General features: G+C 37.3%; 2 protein-coding genes and 1 long non-coding RNA gene across 4 annotated transcripts; all 3 read left to right on the plus strand.

Moving 5' to 3' along the window:
- The first annotated feature begins 7173 nt into the window (after window positions 1–7173).
- Window positions 7174–8247, plus strand: LOC132040954 (uncharacterized). The gene has a single exon (XM_059431652.1). The coding sequence runs from the start codon at window positions 7268–7270 to the stop codon at window positions 7991–7993; it is 726 nt and encodes a 241-aa protein (XP_059287635.1). The 5' UTR covers window positions 7174–7267; the 3' UTR covers window positions 7994–8247.
- Window positions 8248–9585: 1338 nt separating this feature from the next.
- Window positions 9586–10858, plus strand: LOC132041040 (uncharacterized). 2 transcript variants are annotated; one of them, XR_009410845.1, is made up of 4 exons: window positions 9586–9827; window positions 9979–10060; window positions 10164–10209; window positions 10593–10858. It is a non-coding gene; the product is annotated as an uncharacterized LOC132041040 (long non-coding RNA). The 2 variants fall into 2 exon arrangements; XR_009410844.1 differs by lacking the exon at window positions 10593–10858 and having other exon boundaries at window positions 10164–10305.
- Window positions 10859–11140: 282 nt separating this feature from the next.
- LOC132040976 (uncharacterized) lies at window positions 11141–11900 on the plus strand. Its single transcript, XM_059431686.1, has 2 exons — window positions 11141–11174; window positions 11259–11900. The coding sequence occupies exon 2, from the start codon at window positions 11416–11418 to the stop codon at window positions 11815–11817; it is 402 nt and encodes a 133-aa protein (XP_059287669.1). The 5' UTR covers window positions 11141–11174; window positions 11259–11415; the 3' UTR covers window positions 11818–11900.
- Window positions 11901–27177: the final 15277 nt, after the last annotated feature.

Consider the following 27177-nt stretch of genomic DNA (forward strand, 5'->3'; position numbering starts at 1 on the left):
TCCTCTTGAGTGTCTTTCTTTTGTTGCATGGCTGTGTTTCTCTCTTCAACTGTCATGCTCGGAGTAAGTGATACAACATTCATTGAAGTTGGATGCTGAGAAAGGTCATTGTTTACAACTTGCTCAATGTTTGGCGATTGCCATTGAACATTTGAGGTGTCTGGTTAGGAGTTACTATCTCGCTCGCTCATGTGGAATCCCAAGGTTATGTCCAATAGTTTGTGTTGTTCATCATCCAAGCCAATTTCGGACATGTCTTCTTCATAAGCAATGCAAAGTTGTTTGTCAATTTCCTCATGGTTTGTCCTTGTCATTAGGATAGAGTCATTATGATGTTCTTGTAATGGGTTGTTCTCCGCATCACCGAATTGAACTCTAATATGAAACGGAATTTCGAAGTTGTCATTGTTGTTGAGCGGTACAAGCAAGTGTGAAGATCAATGTCGTTTGTTACACGCATCCCTTTGGATGTTTTCTCACCGGTGTCAAACCATATGTTGGTCTCTTTTTCTTTGAGTATCTTGTGTATGCCACGCAAATATCCGTTGAGTGAATTGTTGAAAATTTACACCATCATTGACAAGTATTAGCTTGGTTTCATGATTAACATAATTGTAGGTGGCGTCCCATTTGCCGTTGAAGGCTACGTAGATGCATCTTGGTGTCATTTTTTTGTTAAACTTCATAAAGAAAGATTCACTTGAGAAAAAACCAAAATGAAATGTATTTAAGTTGTTAGTTTTGAAAATTTAAGTTCGCCTTCCCGGCGACTTTGCATGTAAAGTCATGATGTATGCCCGGACACGGCATACTCTACCATTTTGTAAACGAAGTTCGCCGCTACCGGATTCTTCAAAAACGGAGTAACCGTTTTACAATGCTTTATTCCAATGAGATTGCAACGATTATTTTCATGAAACTCGAAAAACCTCCTCTGTCTTTATCCAATTTAAATCAAATCCATCCAACGCTTGTGTTGGTTTATACTTCTATATAAACCAACACAACTTTTGGAAGAAGGAAAAAAAAAACACTTTACTTCGAAAATCGATATAATCACATACAAAATGAACCAAAATCAACATATTGTACATGTTAATGGTGGCCACGGCAAGCACATGAACATGCCCATCTTCATAACCAAATTCATCCTAATATTGCAAATTTGCAAATTACTCATGAAATTGCCGATATCAAAAGAGACATAGATTTTACGAGGGCTCTTTATGGTGCTCTAAGCAGAGAAAATGATGATCTCTTGAAGAGAATTACGATTTGTAAGGCAGAGTTATTCCAAGACACCGGCCAAATTGACGATGGGGCAATTTGGAATGGGTACATATATATGAAATTAGAACCGATGTACTTATGAAGTTAGGATTTTATGTTTTGTGGACATATATATATTTAAATGTATGTGTAATGAAGTGTAAGTATCTGTAGGTTTGTAGAATTTTACTTTAATGGCTTCTAAATAGAAGTATTGCCTTCTCCGGCATACTTGTTCAGAAGTTTGTTCACAACATTGCCGATAACGGCATACTATACTCTTTTGTAAATTTAACTTTTGCCTCCTCCGGCATGAGCACTTTTTGTTTTGCTGATGATAATGCACTAACTGTTTTTGGTTTAAAAAAATAAAAAAAATGAAAACCTCCTCTACCTTCATCCAATTTAAATCAAATGCCTGCAACAGTTATTGCAATTAGAGGATTGACGCAACTGGACTAATTTATACTTCTATATAAACCTTAACTTTGCCTTCTCCGGCATACTTGTTATGAAATTGGTTCACAACATTGCCGATAACGGCATACTATTCTCTTTTGTAAATTGAACTTTTGCCTCCTCCGCATGAGCACTTTTTGTTTTGATGATGATAATGCAATAAGCGTTTTTGGTTTAAAAAAATAAAAAAATTGAAAACCTCCTCTACCTTCATCCAATTTAAATCAAATGCATCGCAAATGTTGTTGCAATTAGAGGATTGATGCAACCGGACTAATTTATACTTCTATATAAACCAGAAATTTTGCCTTCTCCGGCATACTTGTTATGAAATTGGTTCATAACATTGCCGATAACGACATACTATTCTCTTTGTAAATTGAACTTTTGCCTCCTCCGCATGAGCACTTTTTGTTTTGTGATGATAATGCAATAATCGTTTTTGGTTTAAAAAAATAAAAAAATTGAAAACCTCCTCTACCTTCATCCAATTTAAATCAAATGCACAACAGCTATTGCAATTAGAGGATTGATGCAAGCGGACTAATTTATACTTCTATATAAACCGAAATTTTGCATTCTCCGCATACTTGTTATGAAATTGGTTCATAACATTGCCGATAACGCATACTATACTCTTTTGTAAATTGAACTTTTGCCTCCTCCGCATGAGCACTTTTTGTTTTGCCGATGATAATGCAATAAGCTCGTTTTTGGTTTAAAAAAATAAAAAAATTGAAAACCTCCTCTACCTTCATCCAATTTAAATCAAATGCCCGCAACATTTTATACTTATATAAACAATTAGAGGATTGACGCAACTGGACTAATTTATACTTCTATATAAACCAGAAATTTTGCCTTCTCCGACATACTTGTTATGAAATTGGTTCGGAAAGTTGCCGGTAACGGCATACTGTACGCTTTTGTAAATTGACCTTTTGCCTCACTGTACACTTGCCTTAATTCAAGTTTAAATCGATAAGCATTGCACGATTTAAATTGAATTTATTATTATTACAATTTCAAGTAAATAAGCATTGTATACTAATTTAATTAAGGTATAAAGTAATTAAAATCGAACAAAGCAACAAATCCAATCAATTCTATTTTTGTTGATTAATTTTATCATGCGCAATTTTCAATCCGAGCCGTATGTCATCTGTTTCTTAATAATCAGGTCGTAGAAGATGATTTTTTTCAAATATTAACAATCTAAACTCAATAAAATCGTTAAATTGAGTTGAATTAAGATTTGTACCTTTTACAGATGTTGTAGCAGCAAAATCAATTGAGAAATCTGGCTTGGAACAACGATTTGAATAATGTGAAAAATTGGGAACGAAGTTGGCCTGGGTTAACGATATGAAAGAAGCAAGGATTTGAGAATAACGATATTTGTTTTTATATGTAACGGTCGGGGTAATAATGTCTTTTTTACTATGTTGCTTTTGCTCGGAAGGGCAATAATTAAAGACCACCATTTTGAGGGGCAAAATCTAAAGACCAGCCCAAAAGAGGGGCATTCGCGCCAATTGCCCACTGTTTTATGGGTAGGGCCTATCTTTAATTAGGAACAAATTTGATAGGCCCGTGTTTGATTCCTCTCCCGTGGAAACAAAATATCTGTACTTCAATCACTCTAACCCCTTATTTCCAAAAGATATTAGGTGTTTGTTTCGTTTTAATTTTGAGATAATTGCGCAAAAGTACAATCCACAACACTACATTGCACCTACAGTAGTTAAGTTTTTAAGTTTTCATTCGCATAGCCACTCTTTTCTTATAGCAGTGTTCAGAAATTCGATATACACCATGATATAAAACTCTGTTTTTTTTTTTTTTTTTTTTTTTTTTTTTTTTTTTTTAATAATGTTTAAAAACTCAGTACACAAAATTATACACCCAGTATACAAACATTATACAAATTTATAAGATTTCTTTATACACCCATATACACTATTATGCAACATTAGACACAGTTATAACAGGTGTTTATACACTCGTATACACCAAAAACTGACTTTGTCTTCTTCATCGTGCCTCTTCTAAAATTTAACTCAAATCCAGCTCAAATCTACTCTAAACACTTCAAATTTAAGTTTTGAACTCCTCTTGATGTTTAGAATAAATCAGAACAACACCCAATACAAATAACTAACAAACTCGAAAAACCCAAATCTAAAATTTAAAACTCTAATTCAAATCTACTCCAAATTACTTCACATTTAAATTTTAAACCCGTTTAAAACTTGTAACTAGTTATGGAATCTGGCGGGGTCGGATCTGATAGCTCTATAGTGGTAGAGCCTCTGTAGAAGAAAGTAAATTGGAAAAAGAGGATGATGGTCAAAAACAAGTGAAAGAGAGGAGAGGGCACTGCTGTTGAAGGCCAGTTTGCGTAAGATTTTAAAATACGGGTCAATTTTGATAGCATTATTATTTCAGTTATATTTACACATAATTAATTTCTTAACCATTTAAGGTTTTTAATGTTTTTAAATATTCCTCTTTATTGAACTTTGGGTATTACCTTCATTAAGTTATTAAGTTATAAATAACTTTAAAAAAACGTACATGCGTAGGTATAAGGGTGATTAAAGGGAGTTGAAAAATAGAATCAAATCGGGAAGGATCGATATTCATCTGGTTTGATTTGATTTTGATCTTTAATTAAAAATTGATAAAATTTTGTTTGATTTTGATTTTATGTAAAATGTATCGGAAAAAGCAAACCAAATTTAGTTTATATATATATATATTACTATTATATATAAGAGCAAATGTGAGGACTTTTGTAGTCCTCACAATAATTTCCCAATTTTTTAAAAACTTTTTAATTAATTACTTTTATGTCCTAATCTTATTTATTTAAGTCAATTTTTTTGTTTTTTGTTTTTAAAGTCTACTTTTCAAAAGCTATCGAACCTGGGGACTTTTGTAGTCCTCACAATAATTTTCAATTTTTTTTTAAAACTTTTTAATTAATTACTTTTAGGTCCTAATCTTATTTATTTAAGTCAATTTTTTTGTTTTTGTTTTTAAAGTCTACTTTTCAAAAGCTATCGAACCTCCTACCTCATTTTTCACGTTATTTGATTTTCTGATTGGTGCTCGAGCAAATGTGAGGACTTTTGTAGTCCTCACAATAATGTACATAAGCCGACGAGGCTAACAAAATGATATCCAAAATATAGGCCGACAAGGCCAAACACATCTAACCATATACACATGTCTACGAGCCTCTAAGGAGAGTATGTCACATCATATAGGTGGACAGACCCCCGCCATGCCCATAAATATGTACACAAAAGAATAAATACCAAAAGCTGTAGCTCCGAATGAAATGGAGCTCCGCTATGTTGTCCCTGAGTAATGAAGCTATAGATCAAGTCTGTCTCCCTGGCCATCTGCGGCCATGACACAGCGTCCACAAACAAAAGGACGTCAGTTTGAGCCCGGACTTAGACATTCTTATTATTTTAAATTTTTGAAAAATAAATATCGATGGTTAGTTAGTTAACAGCCCCACGGAATCAAAACAATAGTTCTTGGAAGATATGATTTCTTATAATTAATTAATTTTATTCTAATAATTTCCGTACAAAATTTTAAATTAAAATTAACAGAATTTTAATTTAAAGAGAAAATGTGAGGACTTTTGTAGTCCTCACAATAATTTCCCAATTTTTTAAAAACTTTTTAATTAATTACTTTTATGTCCTAATCTTATTTATTTAAGTCAATTTTTTTGTTTTTTGTTTTTAAAGTCTACTTTTCAAAAGCTATCGAACCTGGGAACTTTTGTAGTCCTCACAATAATTTTCAAATTTTTTTTAAAACTTTTTAATTAATTACTTTTAGGTCCTAATCTTATTTATTTAAGTCAATTTTTTTGTTTTTGTTTTTAAAGTCTACTTTTCAAAAGCTATCGAACCTCCTACCTCATTTTTCACGTTCTTTGATTTTACGATTGGTGCTCGATATCCGCATTTGAGCCCAATTAATCCGATAATTCGCACTTTCGCGCCTATTCGGGGGGAGCGCTTCCTCCAAAGATTTTTTTCCATATCCATGTTCGAAACCCTAATCCCTGATTAAGAGAGGAGCAGCTCCATCTGCTGTACAAGTTAAATTATGTATTTGTCTTAAAAGTTCATTAACTATGTATAGATTATTTATTTAGAACTAAATAACTTCAGAAAATTAGGATACATAAGTTATAATGTCAAATTCGATTAGAATTTGATTTGAATTAAATAATTTCATCAAAATGGAAGTTAAAATATTAAAGGAGTGGAATGAAAATTTTGCTTTCATATAACTACCCACTTGTGGGACTACAATTGGTATATGGTGGTGGTTGTTGTTGTTGTACACTTGTACTAACACAAATTATATTTCTTTAGTTAAAATATCTACTTTTATATCTTGAGTTTGGACCCGGGCTTAGCACGGGCCTCACATAACTAGTATATATATATATATATATTTGTTTACCCGTAAAATGGTTTAGTTGAATTTGTACACGGAGTCGGGGACACGTAGATCAGAGAAACCAATAAGATTAAGATGCTCGTATCTAACTATTGTAAATAGACGCAAATAAGATAAAGAAAGAGAGAGAGCCTGGATTATGGATGCTTATCCAAGGTTAGACTCCTCTGGTTATCGATGAGCCGTTATTATGGAGCTTAGTAAAGCAATAACAAGAATATAAAGTGTACAAATATGTGAGAGTAAAAACTGTGTGTATTAGCTTGAATATCGTGTCTTACAATAGGAATTACCTCCTCTATTTATACTTGGAGCTAGGGGAACATATTCCATGTGTCACGTCCCTGCTCATAATAAGCCTTAAAGGCATGATGATAATGTACAAGAAAGAGGGTCATAGAATGGTAATAATAGTCAATTTGTAACGCTCCAGCTGTGAAATAACGGATGGCCATTAGGCCACTCAGGCCCGGAGAAGCTACACGTTACACCGGACCTACAGCTTCTTCCCATACCATAGATCTTCCCCCTGTGGCAGTGATGCTAACTCATCCGAAGTCTCATCCTTCGTGCCACGTGTCTCGACCACATTGGTACAGCTGGATCCTTTATATTTTACCCAATACAATAGTTATATATAATTTTAAAACGTTATAGTATATATGAATTTTTTGTACTCTTGGTGTGTAGTGGTGTGCAGAGCTTTCAATACGAAGGGTAACAATCATCCAAAGAAGCTGTTAAAGTAAATAACGTAAAGTGAAAAGATAAAAACGTGTAGTAGTATGTTTTTCTAATCCTAGTGTCCTATATGCACTAAACAATTACATATTTATTTCTAATTAAATGTTACCAAAAGCGTGAAACTGCAATACTCCATCCTGGCAAAGGAAAGCTCATACACCCCATTTCATATCAAATTAGGTTTCTAAATTTGATCCATATCGTACTTGGTCAAGAATTTCTTCTCCTATAAATTAATTAGCAATGAAGCACATTGTATTTGCAAAGTAAACCTAACTTCTCATAACATTCTTCCAATATGAGAAACCACAGTCAATTTGTTTTTTCCTGCATCGTTAACCAACTTTCACAAAAACAAAAATTATCAAAGAATGCTCATCAATCGTCTTCTTCTTTACCCCTTTTAAACATTATCTCATCCTTACGGATTCGACATGGTAGTTGGTATATACCATCTTCATATAATTTAACACAACCACAAGTACTCTACCGTCGTCGAGTGCAAACCCTATCGAATAATATCTATCTCACCCCTTCTGTTCTCATGTCCGACGTCAAATTCTACCTTGAAATTTCAAAATTATTTGGGAATTGGAACGCGGTGTATCAAGATCAACGTGACGCGATAGTGGAAAGTACAATGACACAAGTGCGTAGTATCGCTGAGTCTAACAAGGGTCATCACGGAGTGTTGGAATTATCTGTGGATGTAAAATTGGAATACGACCATGTTTTTGATTATAGGATTTTGTTTCCGGAAGAGCATGGTATGGTGCCAGCTAGTAAATCATCCATGCAGTTATTAAAGAAGATGGAGATTGATGAAAAAAATACCAAGGACGAATGTATAGTGTGTTTAGAGGAGCTTGTGACGAAGGAATCTGATCATGACATACTTAGCATGCCTTGTTCTCATATGTTCCATGGAGAGTGTATCACCAAGTGGCTCGAGACAAGCCATTATTGCCCTATTTGTCGCTATGAGATGCCCAAGGAGAAAGAAGATCAGACTTGTGCCAGTTGAACAAACCACCAATTAAATTTTACAACTTATCGCAGTGTGTGTCTTCGGAGCGGCACGTATGCAAGAATTGGTACCGATAAATAGTTTTAGAAAATCTTTTGAGATAATGCATATGTGTAGAAATAGTAGGAAACATTAGTTGATATGATTCCATGGGATTTCTTTATTATACAATATCATAAACTCTTAGTTGTTTTTAATGCTTTAATTTTTATGGATGCGAGATCATATTGTTTTGATATTTTGATTTGAAAAGTTCTAGTTTGTGCTCGGTTTCACATACTAGTAAACAGTACTAAGGAACATTACGGTTTATCTCCATGGGATTTCTTTATTATACAATATCATGAGAAGGCATTTTATCTCCAACATCATGGCATTATAATTAAGACCACTAAACTAAGACAAATATCTATGCCTCACTCCCAAACAAGGTAAAATCGACTTTATAATTCTCGCTCATTTTAGATCATAGCATTATATGAAGCGTCAGACATGTTATTTGAATGCTTTAAAGAAGTGGGAAAGAAAAATAAAGAAGGAAAACCTCTGTTTTTACCATACAATGTCATAGACCTGCCCTGAATAGAGGCAGATCAAGAATATTAAAACTTAATGTGTTTGACTTTTAAAATCTTACGATTGAATCTATTGCACTTTTCAAAATTATGGGTTCGACATCTAATAGTTGTTGTAATTTTAGTAATTGTTACCTAAATACATATACTCAGTGTCGAAAATGCTAAGAGTCAATCCGTAGCAAACATGTTACATCCACCTCTGTTGAAGATTGCAACATGTTTAACACCAAAGAATCATATTCTGAGTTTACCCTAATTTTAAAGCAAGGCACAGAACATTTATTTACACCAATATATTAACAAAGGCACTTCAGTGATTCCTTTTCTCCCTGCCAAGGCATTGCATCAAATTATTTGATCTTTCTGCAATGCTGCTATATACCTGTTAACATGGCACTTTCAGGTCAAATTGTCTGGCAAAGTTTATTGTCCACGCCAGATTTTAGGAGTCGCCAAAGCATTCTGCTATTGAAAACTCCAAATGCAAAAATCACCAAACTAAATGAACAAAAACTCAAAATAGGAAGTATCAGGAGCAGACAGAGGTCCTTGATCGCGCATTCAATGGTCAATCCTGAAATTGGCAAACGTTCACTTTCACCATCCAACACAATCAAAAGATTCTATGCCAGCATAAATAACAAGGACCCGAACCAACTTTCCTTGCTCATATCTGAAGATTGTTTCTTTGATGATTTGTCATTCGCTCAATATTTCAAGGGAGAAAGGTTTGCCATTTTTTTCGATAAGGGTGTTCAAGATATAATATATATGTATAAAAAGTGATTTTCTCCAATATATGCAATATAATTTTCTATATACATAGTCTAATTTTCGGAGGAAGGTTGTTCTCCGGAGGCAATCCAGAATTTTGAGTTATGGGTTTTGGATTCTCGAAAAAGCAGTTTATCGATTTCTATATAGAATATTTATATAGAGTATATATTAAGTGGATTATATATTAAGTGGATTTCTTAATACAATTATTTTTTTTAATATTTTTTTTTTTTTTTTTGGCTAAAGCTACTGGATTCTATCGAATCCGTAACTAGAACTCTAGCTCTACCAGTGGTGTTCAGTTGACCATCCTTCTATCTATGTGGCTGACTCTTCAACTCCCTTTTGCAAAATTACGCAGGAGGCTTTAAAATTTCTGGAACAACTAACCACAAGCATGGGCCAAGACGCAGAATTAAGCATAGATAACATTTATGAAGGTGTTGACCTTACAGCAATAGTAAAATGGCATTTAGGTAAATAGTACCTTTAAAATTGAATTACAATTGCATTTTTTAACTTAAAGGAGTCATTATCATATCGAGGTACTTCAATTAATTATAACTGATTTCTAAATATGTATAGCTTAAATGCCCAAACTGAAAGAGCAGATACTTGTTATTGCAGAGTCGAAGAAGAAGGAAGTTCCCTTTACAAGAGGTTGCAGTTACTATGAATTATCAAGAGATTGAGAACAACTACTCATTAAGTAAAATAATCGACACCCATCAAATAAGTCATTTTAGATTTAATTTAAGCCTCTTACTTTATCAGCACAAGCATAAATATTGATGAACAAATAAGGCTTGCAGGAATGCTCAAGTTATTTCAGAATCATCTATGATACCAAGAATTTTGGTATGTCTATAACCTGCTTTTTTTAACATTGGCAAATAGAATCCTTAATTATCGTAGAGTTACTCACTACTAAAATATCACTTTTTACCCACTGAAATTTCCCACTGAAAAATGTTTGGTGACTACTTATAACGAATGTTGGTGGAAAAAGAAAAAACTATATAATAGTGTTTTCACATAGAAAAAAATCAGAAAGTTTCCCAGCGTTTCAATGGGAACCTGTTTTTCACCATGTGTTTTCCCAGTGAGCTGGTTCGATGGGAATGAGGTGGGAAAATTATGTTTTATAACACAAATTTCCACTGAATGTCGGCGGGATAAACCTCTGTTTCTAGTAATGATTGTTTCATTAACACCGTTTTCTTTGTCCTGTCAAAAAACAGGCAGTGTTCAATATGGTAACTTAAGTATTTGACACCCCTGAGGCTGCTAGGAGTATGTCAATCTTTTTTTGTTACATTTTAAAATATAACAAATTAAAAAGGAAAAGAAAATTCTCACAGGGCATGATTTTTTTTTTCCCTTTGCAGGGTTTGTAAAGAACCACCGAGATACAGTTCAAATGTTACTAAATACCTACAAGATTGTTATGCAACCATTCATCAGTCCAATTCTTGATCGAGGCCTTCTGTCGTCGGTACCAGGTCTGATCGAGGCCTTCTGCCGCAGGTACCAGGTTTGCTTGGGCCAGCTCGCTCCCTAATTATGGAGAACCGTCTACTATATCTAGAACCTCATCGACCGTGCCGGGCATACCTTCTCTATCGATCATCTGATGCAGCTTTACTCCCTCCATCTATTCCGGGGTGGAATGATCAACTTGTATCCCAAGGGGTCTCCTGGTATGATTACCAGTGCCGAGGATGATTTCGACCGTGGTTGGTGGGACCAGTTCGTTACAATGCAAATAGATTTTTTCCACCATCCATCTGAGAACCCCGTTCCAGAGACATGGAATTACATAAGTTTTCAAGCCTCTTTTCTCCTCCTTTTCTTCGCTTGTCATCACATAACCTCTTCAATTCTTATAGCTGCCCCTGTTGCTCCAGAGTTCATGCAGAGAATGTTTGACTCTGTAACTGCTGAAATCCGACAATTGTGTCAGGAAGTCCATATACACTCCGGGTGCGATGCCGTGAATCCAAATCCCTGAAGCATTCCCTTCGTTTGAGTGTTGACGAGACCAGACACCGACTGGAAGAAGAGATGAAAACCCTGCAGGCCAAAGATTCCGACCTCCAAAACCTTCAGGTGCGTGTCGACCGTCTGTCGAACGAACTGGAGGTCTGTCGGGGACGACACAAGAGTTCCAGAGCAACCCAAGCCCGCCTTAGGGCAAAGTGGGATAGCATGCAACAGTGCCGAGTTGGCCAGGACCAAAGGATCAACCTGATGCGTGATCTTGCAATCTTAAAGTCCCGGCAGGATGCTTTCCAGGAGGCCTTAGACAAGAAAGTGGACTTGGAAAAAGCTTTGATAGATGCTGAGATAGACTTTGCAGCGGCTGAATCTGCTATGGCAAACCTGAGGATATCTGAGGACAGTAGTTCTGATAGCGAAGATAAGGCTGCCTCTACTCCTGATGAGGGCGAGCCATCTTCTCCTTGATTCCCCAAAATATGGACGGGTCAACTCCTAGGCTTGCATGCCTTTTCCTTTGCCTTCAAGCCTCTCTATGTTATGAAGTTTTAATTTTGCTTCACAATTTTATTCTTGCACACACACACACACACACACACACACACACACATATATATATACATATATATATATATATATATGTATATATATATATGTATATATATATGTATGTATGTATATATATGTGTATGTATATATGTATGTATATATATATATATATGTATGTATATGTTGTTGTCATTGCCTTAAAGACCTGGCCGATCTATTTGATTTTGCTCCAGAGATTTAGGGTGCAACTAGCCCTTTCTTCTAAAGGATTCAGGTTTTAACAATTTTTAAATGCCTTCTTAGGAGTAGTTTTCGTCCGAATCGTGCTTAAATTGATTTGCGGACAAGTCCTTAGAATTTCTTTCGGGCTTTACCTTCTCTGTTAGAAGTTTTAAATGTTATAAGAAAGGGCCCTTATGTATCTGTGTTAAGAAAAGGACATCTCCTTATTCATTGTGGCATAAATGTTTTCGGCATAACGTTTACTTGTGTCAATTTACCGAACTCTGCTTGTCTTGGCAAAGAAATTCGCTTAACGTGGCTAAAATTTTTGCTTAACATGGCAAGGACAGTAATTGCTTAACATGGCAAGGAATATGAACAAGATATTTCAAAGCAAGAAACAATTTTCATAAAATTTCGAACACATGTAGACATTTCAACCGAGCAGTCCCCGGTATTAGTGTACCTCATCTTATATATATGTAGCCCCCCAATGTTTGGAAGCAAAGAATGAGGTTCCAGACATTGAATGCCCCCAAGAAAATCTAATGACGACCAAACGGTACTGCCTCGTTAAAAACCTTGCTGGAAAAACCCAATTCGGACAAAAAACGGACGAAGGGAAAAAGAGTGCAACACCACCGGCCACAGTTCCCGGCTAAGAATAATATATTTTGAGGAAACTTACATTCCAATTACAGGGGACTTCCTTTCCGTCTGCATCCTCGAGCTTGTACAAGCCTTTTTCGAGAATACCAATCACCTTATACGGGCCTTCCCAGTTCCGACCTAGTTTTCCAGCCTATGCGTCTCGAGTACTTTGAATGACCTTTCATAGCACCATGTCCCCGAGCTTGAAATGATGGAGATTGGTGCGATGATTATAGTATCGCTCCATCTGCTGCTTTTGAGCCATCATCCGAACGTACACGAGGTCTCTGTGCTTCTCCAATAGATCCAGCTGAACGGACATTGCCTCAGAGTTAGCCTGTTCTTGTGCTCAATCATATCGGGGGCTAGGAGCTCCAAATTCCACCGGGATCAATGCCTCCGCTCCGTATACCAGGGAGAAAGGAGTTTCACCGGTGCTGGATTTTGTCGTGGTTCTATATGCCCATAGCACTTCTGGTAACTTTAAAGGCCATGCTCCCTTGGCATCTTTTAATGTCTTCTTCATATTTAGGATAACGATCTTGTTTGTTGACTCCGCCTGACCATTTCCACTGGGATGGTAAGGGGAAGAAGTGATCCTTTTGATGCTCAACTCCTCAAGGAAACTTGTGACTTTGGCTCTAATAAATTGTGGGCCATTATCGCAAGTGATTTCCTTAGGAATTCCGTACCGACAAATTACGTAATTCCAAATAAAATCAAAAACTTCTTTCTCTCTAATATTCTTGTAAGTTGTAGCATCGACCCATTTGGAGAAGTAATCTGTTACTATTAGTACGAATCGTACCTGACCAGGCCCTGCTGGTAACGACTCTACTATGTCCATCCCCCATTTCATGAACGGCCAAGGGAAAATAACCGGGTCCAACTCTTCGCTAGGCTGATGCAACATTTGAGCATATCCACACCTCCGAACGAACGCCTTGGCATCTTATTCCATTCGAGGCCAATAATACTCCCAAAGTGCCTTCGTTGAGAGAGCTCACAGGTACGACACACGGATCCTCGTCGAACCCCGCATGACATAATAAGACTCCTCAAGTCCTATTCACCTTGCCATCGGGCCAAAACACCCTGCGGGGAAGGCACCTCCCCAATGACGTTATAGCGGGCCGCCTTTGTTCGCAAAGCCTTCGAAGCCTTTGAGTCTTTCGATAGCTTCCCGTGATTGAGTTAGTCCAAAAACTCATTTTGCCAATCCCATATGAGGCTTGTTGACTTGACTTCATCATACCCTGTCTGATCACATTTCTAAGTTCTTGGCAAAATGAGGCCGAATGCAGCAGCTAGATTGGCGAAATGAGTTTTTGGACTACCTCAATCACGGGAATCACACTTTGCCTCAATGAATTTTGCTCCGAGTCCCCTGGTTAGTTCTAGACCTGTAATCAAAGCTTCATACTCCGCTTCATTATTAGTGAGAGGCATGCTATTAATAGCTTGCCTCAAGACATCACCCGTGGAGGTGAGGAGGACAACACCGAGCCCCATGCCTTTTACATTGGATGCCCCATCTGTGTAGAGGGTCCATACCCCGGACTCAACCCTCTGTACTGGAGAGGCTTCTTTCTGAGCCTGGAAAGCCACGCCCGGACTGAAATCCACCACAAAGTCTACAATGAATTGGGACTTAAATGCGGTACACGGTTTATACTCAATATCAAACTCGCTTAACTCAACAGCCCACTTCGCCAATCGCCGTTCAGGCTTGTGGAGCACATTCCTTAAAGGAAAGGTGGTAACCACGGCGATCGGGTGATACTGAAAATATGGCCGAAGCTTACGCAAGGCCATTACTAGCCCGAAGGCCAACCTTTCTAATAAAGGGTACCGAGTTTCAACACTCAACATGACTTGACATACGTAATAAATAGGGAATTGCGTACCTTGGTCCTCTTGAACAAGAACTGCACTTACTGCTACCTCAAAGACTGCCAGATAGACTAGCAATACCTCCCCATCCTTTGGTTTAAACATAAGCGGTGGTGAAGATAAATATGTTTTGAGGTCATGGAGCGCCTGTTGACACTCCGGTGTCCATTTGAAATCATTTTTCTTCTTGAGCAAAGAGAAGAATTTGTGACACTTCTCCGAGGACCTTGATATGAATCTGTTGAGAGCAGCTATCCGCCCAGTGAACCGTTGTACGCCTTCACATCCTCCAAGGTATCTGTAATGTCTTCGATGGCCTTTATCTTCTCCAGGTTTATTTCAATTCCCCTTTAGGAGATAAGGAATCCCGAAATTACGAGAATTAAACCTAGCAACGCACTTCTCGAGTTCGACAGCGTGTATTGCACGAATGGAAAATGTTTCTGTCGTAATTAATATGGTCCCACCTACGTTGTCACACACCCTTTCGGTAAGGCGTGATTGACGTCGGCACCTTGCGAAAGCCGAGAACGAACCAACTTACAACTCGTCTCTATGTCTTGAATGGCAACAATGAATCACATCGAGGCTAAATGTGAACATAATATCATGCGTAAGTATATGTACAATAGACCCGTGATGCTGACATTACTCTTGTCACACTGTGACTAGGCCCCGCCACACGGGAGCGCTCTTAGCAAGCCTCCCCATGAACATGGCTTGGGGTATACAAGTCGAGGCAGGGCCGACGTACCCATGCCTGAATTCATATATATATATATATATATATATATAATTCAGACTCGGCAATGCTCCGGGAAAGTGGAGCCATCACTCGAGACGGTACACGAAGGCGACCCCTCGATGAAAGATCCTTGTCTCGTCTGCTCACACACGGGCATGAGCACGCGCCTGAAGAGACGTCAGTACGAGCAATGTACTGAGTATGTAAGGCATGAATAGTAGCATGATATAAGAATGAAGATAATAGAAGATAAGTGAGCAATTATACCTCGTACACTTCCTGAGATTTCTATCACGTAAATTAACATACACACAATATACACACATTTACATTCACATACATTTACTATAGGCTTAAGTAACTAAACGCCCACACAGACAGCACGTTTTGCAACTTTGGTCCCCAAGGCTATTGATGGACTTCAAGACACCCCAAACTGTGGCTAATCGAGTTTCTTCACACCCCCAGGCACATGACCGGGTAGTGTAGTCACTCGCGGGTCCCATTGCGTCATCAAAACATGTGGCCTCCATGTATAAAATATTAATGCCACATGGCATTTTCATCCTATGTGTCCTCACATAGATAAATTGTTTTGAAAAAAAAATGTAAAGCTGATTTTTTTTATAAAAAATGCAAGAATGATGAAATATTTATTTTAAATACGGAATATTTGATTTAAAAAAAAAAAAAACTGAAAAACTACAGTTTTAATTAAAAGTGGATTTTTTTTTTTTATATAAAAATTGAAAACTTGATATTTTTTTAAAAGTGTCCTAAAAAATCCAGATTTTCATGATTCTTTTAAGACACTTCTTTAAAAAAATGGAAAAGTGATTTTTTTAAAAATATAGAAAACCCATTTTTTGTAAAAAAATAATCCCCGAAAATTAGATTAGTTTTTAAATCTGAAAAAAATTATCGGTTTTCCACTTTATTCTTAAAAAATCGGTATCCCACATTTTTAAAAAAAGTCCAGGGTTGTTAACCAAAATTCAATTTTCGGATTATTTTAGAAAAATGATTTTATTTGGTTTCTAGATTGTTAAAAGTCCAGGTTTTAAATTAAAAAAAATAAAGTTTCCCCTTTTTTTTAAAAAAAAAAATAACGGGTCTCTCAGTTTTCAAGATTTAGAGGTTAGATTTTTTAATAAAAAATTCAATCCCGATTATTTTAAAAAAAATGGGTTTTCCACATTTTAAAAAAAATTAGTTTTAGATTTTAAAAATTTATGCTTTTTTATGAATTTTCCAAAATTGATTTTTCTTTTTTAAAAAAAAAGGTACGTGGCACCTATCACGCGCCTGTTGGCGTGTGACTACACTTCTTGTGCCACGTGGCGACTCGGGGATGAATTAAAACCCATTTTTCCAAGTTTAGGGGGTGTCTTGAAGTGCGGCGGGTGGCAGGGACTAGGGGTTACAGAAATCGTGTCAAGTTTAAGCGACCCTGTCGCAAACGCTGTATACATGCTTGTCATATCCCGTGCCGGCCACTATCGGGGACTGGGGTGTCCGCTCCGTGCCGACCTATCGGGACTCGGTGTCCCCATCCCGTGTCGAACCCTTTCGGGATTCGGTATCACCCATCCACAGCCTTTTGGGACTCGGTGTCCGCTCGTAGACACTTTCGGGACTGGGTGTCATCACGTGCCGACCACCTGGACTCGATGTCATCCCGTCACCCCGACCTTTCGGGACGGTGTAATACCCAGGCGATCGGTGGGATGCAATGCATACATACATACATATACATACGAATACATAAATGAAATCGACATCATCCTTAACATTATCGTTATCACTATATCATTCCTTGAAGGATACGACCATCGCGTAAGATGAAATGAATAAATATCGGGGAGAGTATTGAAACTGTGAGCTTAGATAGCATTAGAAATAGAATCGTCATCGATATATCTTACCTCGAAAGAACAAGAATTATGAGGCGAGATCCAATCACAAAAGAATAGTCTCAAAGATCATGAATAAGCTCGATAATATCGTAAGGATCATGAGATTCATAGGCTTAGCATTTGTGGAGGCAGATATTATGGATATGGTACAAAGGTTTATAACAAGGAATCATGTCTTTAGAAAGAAAGGGTTTAAACATACATACACGAATCTTGCTTCTTGACTTTCCAACTTATCTCCTGACTCGCAATCTACATATAAAACCATTCATACTATTGTTAGGCTCGTCATCATACACTTGTCTCAAACCTTTAATTAAAATCTTTTTAGATTCTGCCGAAATTCGGGCAGCATCTCCCTTGTTTATATGCCTAGCCCGAAATCACAATCTAGCAACCAACAACAACAACAACAATACCAACATCAACAACAATATTATCAATACCAAAATATTCCATAAACATCCCACACGATGTTTTACCCAATTTCTCGACCCATAAATTCATTATACGCTCATTTAATAACTTTTCCTTCGTAAATAAGCTTAAATCAATACTAATAAGGAAGATTCATACCTTTCACCAATTCACTTGATAATCATATATATCAAATAACAATGTAGACCATATCACAATCATGTTGTATTCCATAATTTCCATCCATCACAAATCATATTTATCACCTCAAAATATCCCAACGAAACAAGATGTAGCCATATCTTAGGCTATTTCAATGCTATCTTAGTGTTTGCTTCAAACGACTTCACCCGCATGGAATTAATCTTAAGCACAACCAATAACATGTTATACATACCTTAAGAAGCAGCTAGGACTCATAATCCAACCGTGGTTCAGCTCACAACAATCCTTAATTGCATAATGACATCATAGACTTCTTGTTCTTTGGGGTTTCAACCTTTGATAATGATTGGATTCTTTCCCTTGATTTGTCTTAGGAACCTTGAGACAAAGTTAGGAAAGGGTTTGGTTTAGAGAGAATTTAGGGAGAGAAGGTGGTAGAAAAAATGAATGAAAAAAATCAGATTTTTGTTTTTAAATTTTCTGATTTTTAGTGTTCACAGCGAGTTACTGTTCATCCGCGTACTGTTCATCCGCGTTACTGTTCATCCGCGGAAATTATTTCGAGACCTCAAACTTTTACACACCGATCTCTTTATTTACATACTTGGATATGACCAAAACTCCATACAGTATGTACAACTTGTTCAACATCCCAAACTTGACAAAACTTATTTTATTTTTTTCCGATTCAACCTCCAACCATCACGACACTTACTTATCACTTGTTGAACATAACATAAACACTTATAGCTTCAAACATAATCCTGTCCTTTGAGCTTATGTGACTAACCTACGATGCAACTTAACGCACGAAAATACGGGACGTAACATACATGGAAACTTTTGACTAGCATATCACCTATGCATACCTCCATGGTTCTGCCTATTTGCTGTTCAAACATCTTATTTAGGAGCCTTTGATAAGTGGCTCCGGCATTTTTTAACCCAAAAGGCATTACATTATAACAGTATGTCCCGAAATTATTATTAAGGAAGTTTTCTCTTGATCCTCCGGGTGCATCCTTATTTGGTTGTACCCGGAGTAAGCATCGAGGAAACTCATTACTTCATGTCCAACTGTAACATTGATCATCTAATTTTGTACTCAGCAACGGGAATGAATCCTTCGGGCACGCTTTATTTAAATCTTTGAAGTCTATACACATTCTAAACTTGTTACCTTTTTTTGGAACTACCACTACATTAGTCGAGCCAATTCGGGTACTTGACTTCCCGAATGGGCCCTATGTTTAAAAGGCGAGTAACCTCTTCTTTAACGAACCTATTGCGGACCTCCGCTATGGGTCGCTTCTTTTGGTGAATCGGTGGGAAGTTAAGATCCATTTCAAGTTTATGAGTTGCTACGTCCGATAAGATACCTGTCATATCCTTATGGGACCAAGCAAAACAATCATTGTTATCACATAAATAAGCAAGTATAGCTTCCTTGAGCTCCGGGGTTAGCTTCGTGCCCGATTATACCTTTCACTCCGAAAGTTCTGGATGCAAAGCAATCTGCTCTAACTCCTCAGCAATGGATTTGGTGGCATCTGAATCGTCCGATGGTTGAAAATATCTCGGGACCCCATAATCATCCTCGACCTCCTTATGTTTCTCGTTATTTTTGCTTTCCACTAATGTCTTATGGTCTTCATCTGAGGCGGGTCCCGATCTCTATAATTTCTATAAGATCGGCTTGCTCTGGCCCCCTATTGTTACAAGCTTTTCCACAACGAACATGTCATTTGCTGATTGCTCACCCTAGATCTGTCTGATCCCATCCGGAGTAGGTAATTTAAGCAACAAGTGAAAAGTTGAGGGGCATCCTTCATGTCGTAGAGCCAAGGTCTTCTGAAAGCATTGTACTATATGTCATCGCCGATCACATAGAATTCTGTCAACTTCATGACCCCTCCTGCGTCTACGGGCAAGTCAATTTTGCCCTTGCCGGTTTCGCTGGCCATGTTGAAGCCCAACAATGTTCGCACTGCCGCCATTTTCTCTAACATTCCCATTTCTTCCACCACTTTCAAGTGCAGGATATTTGCTGAACTTCCCGAATCTATCATGACTCACTTGACCTGGCAATTTCCAATAGGTATGGTGATGACAAGGGCATCATTATAAGGCAAAGTGACGCCTACTACATCTTCTTCGGAGAAGGTAATAGCCTCATCCTCCGAAAACTTCCGATTTCTCTTTTCTCGTGTCATCGAGATCTTCATCTTCCTGGATGCGGCAAGCTAGTCCCCGCTATCATAGCTCTTCTGAAAATCATGTTTATTACGTGTGGGGGAGCAGTTGGAGCATCCTTCTCCTCAACAAGGTTGGCTCTGCTGTAATTGTTTTTCCTCTCTCGCTCAAGTGTTCCCGGAGATGTTCTCTGGCAAGCATGTTCACTACCTCCTCCCGGAGATGTCTACAATAAGTGGTCTTACCCGTGAGTTTCGTGGAATTCGCACCAAATTGTCTGGTCCCTTAAATTTGGGTTAGATCGCAACGGCCTCGGAGGACGAGATGAAGGATGAGTCTTCAGAACATCCACCATCTGAGCATGGTGAAACTGTAATCTGAAAACTTGGAATGTTCCGATCCCTTCAGTGGAGAACTGGACTGATTATTTTTGGGCTGCAAACCCCGTCCGTTCTTCCTAGAGTTATCTTTTTTATTTCCTCCAGGCTTCTCAAGTGACCTGTAACAAGATCCACTATTGGCAGCTTCCGGCAGAGGATACGGCTAGAAACGTTTCTTTGCGGAGTTTCGATTTAGACCATAGCCTTTGTCTACCTTTGGAGAGGAAATTGAAGACGAAGCCCTCAGTAAGTCATCATCCACTCGAATCTTGGATTCATAACGGTTGTGTATGTCCTCCTAGGTTGTGGCTTGGAACTCGGGGAGACTTTTCTTGAGCCTTCGGGATGCGTCTGAACTCATAGGATTCAGTCCTTTGGTAAAAGTTACGGCTGCCCACTTGTTTGAATTTGTACACGTGGTCAGGGACACGTAGATCAGAGTAACTAATAAGATTAAGATGCTCGTATCTAAATATTGTAAATAGACACAAATAAGATAAAGAAAGAGAGAGCCAAGATTATGGATGCTTATCCGAGGTTAGACTCCTCTGGTTATCGATGACCTGTGACTCCGGAGCTTAGTAAAGCAATAGCAAGAATATGAAATGTACAGAAATGTGAGAGTAAGAACTGTGTGTATTAGCTTGAATATCATGTCTTACAATAGGAATTACCTCCTCTATTTATACTTAGAGATAGGGGAACATATTTCATGTGTCACGCCCCTGCTCATAATAAGCCTTAAAGGCATGATAATAATGTACAATAATGAGGGTCATAAAATCGTAATAATAGTGAATTTGTAACGCCCCAGCTATGAAATAAGGGATGACCGTTACGCCACTCAGGTCTGGAGAAGCTGTGCGTTACACCGGCCTGCAGCTTCTTCCGGTACCACAGATCTTCCTCCAATGGCAGTGATGCTGACTCATCCGTAGTCTCATCGTTCGTGACGTGTCTCGACCACATTGGTACGGTTGGATCCTTTATATTTTACCCAATACAATTTTTATATATAATTTTAAAACGTTATAGTATATATGATTTGTTTGTACTCTTGGTATATAGTCCCGTGTGCAGAGCTTTCAATACGAAGGGTAACAATCATCCAAAGAAGCTGTTAAAGTAAATAACGTAAGTGAAAAGATAAAAACATGTGATAGTATGTTTTTCTAATCCCAGTATCCTATATGCACTAAACAATTACATATTTATTTCTAATTAAATGTTACCAAAAGCGTGAAACTGCAATACTCCATCCTGGAAAAGGAAAGCTCATAAACCCCATTACATATCAAATTAGGTTTCTAAATTTGATCCATATCATACTTGGTCAAAAATTTCTTCCCCTATATATTAATTAGCAATGAAGCACATTGTATTTCCAAAGTAAACCTAAACTTCTCATAATAGTCTTCCAATATAAGAAACCAGAGTCAATTTGTTTTTTCCTGCATTGTTAATCAACTTTCACAAAAAAAAATCATCAAGGAATGCTCATCAATCATCTTCTTCTTTACCCCTTTTTATATATTAGCTCATCCTTACGGAATCGACATGGTAGTTGTTATATACCATCGTCATATAATTTAACACAACCACAAGTACTCTACCGTCGTGGAGTGCAAACCCTGTCGAATCATAGCTATCTCACCCCTTCTGTTCTCATGTCTGACGTCAAATTCTACCTTGAAATTTCAAAACTATTTGGGAATTGGAACGCCGCGTATCGAGATCAACGTGACGCTATAGTGGAAAGTACAATGACACAGGTGCGTAGTGTCGCTGAGTCTAACAAGGGTCATTACGGAGTGTTGGAATTATTTGTGGATGTAAAATTGGTATACTGCCATGTTTTTGATTATAGGATTTTGTTTCCGGAAGAGCATGGTATGATGCCAGCTAGTAAATCATCCATGCAGTTATTAAAGAAGATGGAGATTGATGAAAAAAATACCAAGGACGAATGGATATTGTGTTTAGAGGAGCTTGTGATGAAGGAATCTGATCATGACATACTTAGCATGCCTTGTTCTCATATGTTCCATGGAGAGTTTATCACCAAGTGGTTAGAGACAAGCCATTATTGCCCTATTTATCGCTATGAGATGCCCAAGGAGAAAGAAGATCAAACTTGTGCCAGTTGAACAAGCTACCAATTAAATTTACATCTTATAGTAGTGTGTTTTTTGGAGCGGCACTATGCAAGAATTGGTACCGATAAATAGTTTTAGAAAATCTTTTGAGATAATGCAGATGTGTAGAAATAGTAGGAAACAATATTTGACATAATTCCTGGGGGTTGTTTTGATATTTTGATTGGAAAAGTTCTAGTTTGTGCTCGGTTTCACATAGTAGTAAACACTAAGGAACACACAATTCATCAAAAACTCTCTCCGTACAAAACAGACCGTTATAGTAACTAACGGATACTTTGCCCCAATTCTAAGCATCTGAGCATCACGTTCCATCCCCATGGGGACTCCGGAGACGCTGGAATAGGCGCGTGTCAAAGAAAATCCTGCTAATAATACTACTGCAATTACATCTATAGATCAAATTCCTTCAAATTTCAACTATGCTATGGCAATTAAAATCCCTTAAACGGAATCGATTTGGCAACCGAGATGTTAGCGCCAAATGCACCACTCATAATGGAGTGCCAGCCGTGCTATTCAACACCAATGAATATTATGGGGCTATATCCGACGAGTGAAAATTCACACTGGTTGGGAAATTCATTCGAGCCAGACCTTAAATAGAGAAACTACAAGCAAGGGTTGCAGAGAAAATTACTGTTAGAGGTAAAGCTACAATTGATGTTTATGATTATCATACTGTTTCTTAATTTCTCTAATGAGGATGATTTCAAGATAATTTGGTATAGAAATTCTATTGAATTTGATGAACAAATTATGTGGATAAAAAAGTGGACACTGGAGTTCAAACCTAATGAAGATTCTCTGGTAGTTCCAGTTTGGGTTCTATTACCGGGTTTGCCTTTTCATTTACATACTTGCATTTATGTTAAACAAATCGTAATCCCTATAAGAACCCCTCTAACCATGGATCCTTCCACAGAGAATAGAACTAGGCCAAGTATGGCTAAAGTGAGAGTTGAGGTGAACCTAACCAAGACTAAAATCAATTCTACCTTCATTGGAACTGAAGATGAAAATTTCCCTTGCAAAGGATTATACCAGAAGCTTGAATATGAGAATGTCCCCAAGTTCTGTCCTCATTGTAGGATGTTGGGTCATTCCATAATCCAATGTAGGAGTGTCAAAAAGGAGAAGGAAAGGAATCAGGTAGTAGAAGAGGAAAGACAGATCAGACAGAACCAACCTAAAAAGGAGAAACACAACAACAAAAAAGGCATACCGAACAAAATCAAAAAAGAAAAAAATATCAAGATCCCATCAAAGGTGATAATGCCCCAAGTACCTCAAATGTGGCTAAAACGGATTAGAATGAGGATGGTTTTACAGAAGTGATCAGGAGGAGGAATAACAAGGTCATTAAGCCTAACAATCCCCCAAATGGAAGAAATCACACTGAAGAGGCTAAGAACATGGTTACTCATAACAAAACAGACAGGATTTGAAAGAGGATCATGAAAATGACAAGCAATCCAAGGCTAATAAAATCAAACATGAGCAGTAGAAGACCGTTCAGATGAAGTAACAATTTAAGATTTAGTCTGAGGGTGAAAGGATTAAAGGCAAAAAGATCCAAGAACAACAGGTGGGTGAGCCAGGAGAGCAATTATTTAAGTAGCAAACACTTAGAGAAAGCAAGCAGGAAAACCAAATAGAACTTCCTGAGGAGCAGCAACCTGAAAAGAAAGACAAAGATCAGGAAGTCAAATGTGCAGGAGTCAAAGGACAAAAAAAGAAGCAAAAGAAGAAGAAAGAGGTCACTGCCACTAGATTTCTCAAGAATATGCTATGGGTAAGACAGAGACCAAAATCATTCATAGCCAAAGAGTACTTTGATAAACCTGAACACATAAACAAAGATTTTGTGGAGAATATGTTAGCCAAAGAGCAACGCCAGAATAGCATGGAGGTTAATCAAGTACTTGATGGGAATGAGTTACTTGACAGCCAGGGTAGCAATTCTAAATGGGTTCATAAAAAGTATATGTCTCCAATAACAGCTGATACTGAGTGTTTACAGTCAAAAGGAAGCAGGCTAGAGGTTGATCTGGGAAGCATTGAGTTCATTCCCCTTGAAAACAGACATGGTCCAGTTATAGAACAAAATTCAGATCAACAGTATTGCGATGACAATAGTGAGGAACAAATAGCAGGAATCTCTTCTGATGAGGAAGTTCCTGACAGCTTCTTAGATGTTACTGAAGAAGAAGAAGCAAAAGAAGCACAAATTCTTGATAGTTTAATTTCAGTATTTGCAGCAAACCCAAAAGACATCAAAGATCCTATCAATCAAGAAAGAGATCAAGCCATACTACAACAAGGTTTGTCACCAAGAGATAATAAAAACAAGAAAGGTAAGAAGAACAAAAAGGGAGACAAAAATGTTTTCCCCGAAAAACCTGAACAATCTGAGAAGGTTGTCCCATCTCATTAACTTTTACTTATGTTTAAGTTCATTATATGGAATATTAGGGGGATAACCTCTCCGGGTGCACTAGATAGACTCACTAAGATGGTCAGACTTCATAAAATTGACTTTGTAGCATTACAAGAACCTTTTCAAAATAGCAACAAAGTTGAAAATTTTAGGAGAAGGATGGTATTTGACCATTCCATCTCCAACTCTCATAGTAAAGTTTGGATTTTCTAGAATTCAGACATTGTTTGTTCAGTAGTTTTCAAAAGTAGACAACAAGTTACTTTGTAAGTACACTTGCAGGGAAATACAAAAAATTTCTAGATAACAACTATTTATGCTAGATCCAAAGCAAACAAAAGGAAGCATCTTTGGCATAAGTTAAGAGATTTGAATTCTATCATTGATGGCCCATGGGCCATTGGAGGGGATTTTAACTCTATAATGGAAGCTGAAGAAAAGAAAGGGGGTGTTCCTTTTAGATTAAGAACTTGCGTTAATTTTATAAATTGTATGGATAATTGTGGTATGACTGATGTTGGTTTGTAGGTAATATACACACTTGGTGCAATGGGGGAGGAGGCACTGAAAGAATACACATGAGACTTAACAAGCTTTTACACAACGAGGAATGGGGTACTAAATTCCCAAACATCAATGTGGAGCACTTATCCAAGACTGGTTCTGATCATAACTTATTACTGGTCAACTTCTCTGATGATAACCAAGAGGTAATTAAATACTTCAAATTTCTCAATTTCTGGACTGACCAAGATGAATTTCTTCCCTTGGTTAAACAGTCTGGGAGACTGAAGTATATTGCAATCCTATGTGGAGACTTCACCAAAAGCTTAAAATTTCGGCTAAAGAACTTAGTAAGTGGTCTAGAGACAGTATTAAAGATGTGTTTGAGAATGTCAAGAAATTTGAGAAAGAAGTTGCCGATGCTGAAACTGCATATTTAGCTTCTGATGCTGATACTGATAGAATACTGCTTAATAAGTCCAAGGTTGAGTATATCAAATGGTTGAAAATAGAGAATTCCATCTTAAGACAGAAGGCTAGGATAAAATAGCCTGAAGAGGGTGACTCTAATACAAAGTGCTTTCACAGTACTATCAAGGCTAGGAAAAGAAGAGCCCAAATCTACAAAATAAAAGATCAACATGGTCAACGGGTTGAAGGAAATGCCAACATCTCCAAAGCAGCCATTGATCACTTCAGTAACATATCACAAAGAATCCAAGGGATCTGAACTTGGACTTTAAAAGAGTTTTTGACAATTTGATCAGTGTTGAGGATAACTATCACTTGATTAAAACTCCTACAACAGAGGAGATCAAGATGGCTACAGACTCTATAGATCCTAAAAGTTGTAAAGGACCAGATGGCTTTAATGGTCATTTTTCCAACAATGCTGGGACATCATCACAAGAGAGGTAGTGTCTTTTGTGCTTTCCTTCTTTCATGGTGCTGACCTTACTAAGTTTTATACTTATTCATGCTTGACTCTTATCCCTAAGGTAAAGTCACCGGATTGTTTCTCTAAACTTAGACCTATAAGTCTAAGTAATTTTTCTAACAAAATCTTGTCTAAAATTCTTGCTTTAAGGATTAACAATATTTTGCCTAAAATCATTTTAAAAATCAATCGCCAAGGATAGGCGATTACCGAGAATATTACATTAACACAAGAGATCATTCATGGAATTAGACCCAATCCTGACAGTTGTAATGTTTTCTTTAAATTAGATATGTCTAAAGCTTATGATAAACTGTCTTAGAATTTCCTTACTTATGTTCTTAGGAAAATGGGATTTGATGAGTTTTTTTATCAAAATTGTTTATAGACTGATTTCTAACAACTGGTACTATGTGATCATTAATGGTGTCAGATATGGCTTATTTAAATCCTCTAAAGGTTTAAAACAGGGAAACCCTTTATCTCCTGCCCTTTTTATTATTCCTGCTGAAAATCTTTCAAGAGCTTTGAACCATCTTAATCATAATGATAGGTTCATTAGCTTCTCTATGCACAAAAAAGGGCCACAAATTAATCATCTTAGCTATGTTGATGACCTTGTTTTGTTCAACTCTGCTGATAAATACTCTATCAAGCTCA

This window comes from Lycium ferocissimum, chromosome 12 (genome assembly GCF_029784015.1).
Source record: "Lycium ferocissimum isolate CSIRO_LF1 chromosome 12, AGI_CSIRO_Lferr_CH_V1, whole genome shotgun sequence".
NCBI lineage: Eukaryota > Viridiplantae > Streptophyta > Magnoliopsida > Solanales > Solanaceae > Lycium > Lycium ferocissimum.

Excerpts from the sequence above, each read along its gene's own strand:
- LOC132040954 (XM_059431652.1), top strand. The coding sequence starts at position 7,268 with ATGAGAAACCACAGTCAATTTGTTTTTTCCTGCATCGTTAACCAACTT.
- LOC132040976 (XM_059431686.1), top strand. The coding sequence starts at position 11,416 with ATGAAAACCCTGCAGGCCAAAGATTCCGACCTCCAAAACCTTCAGGTG.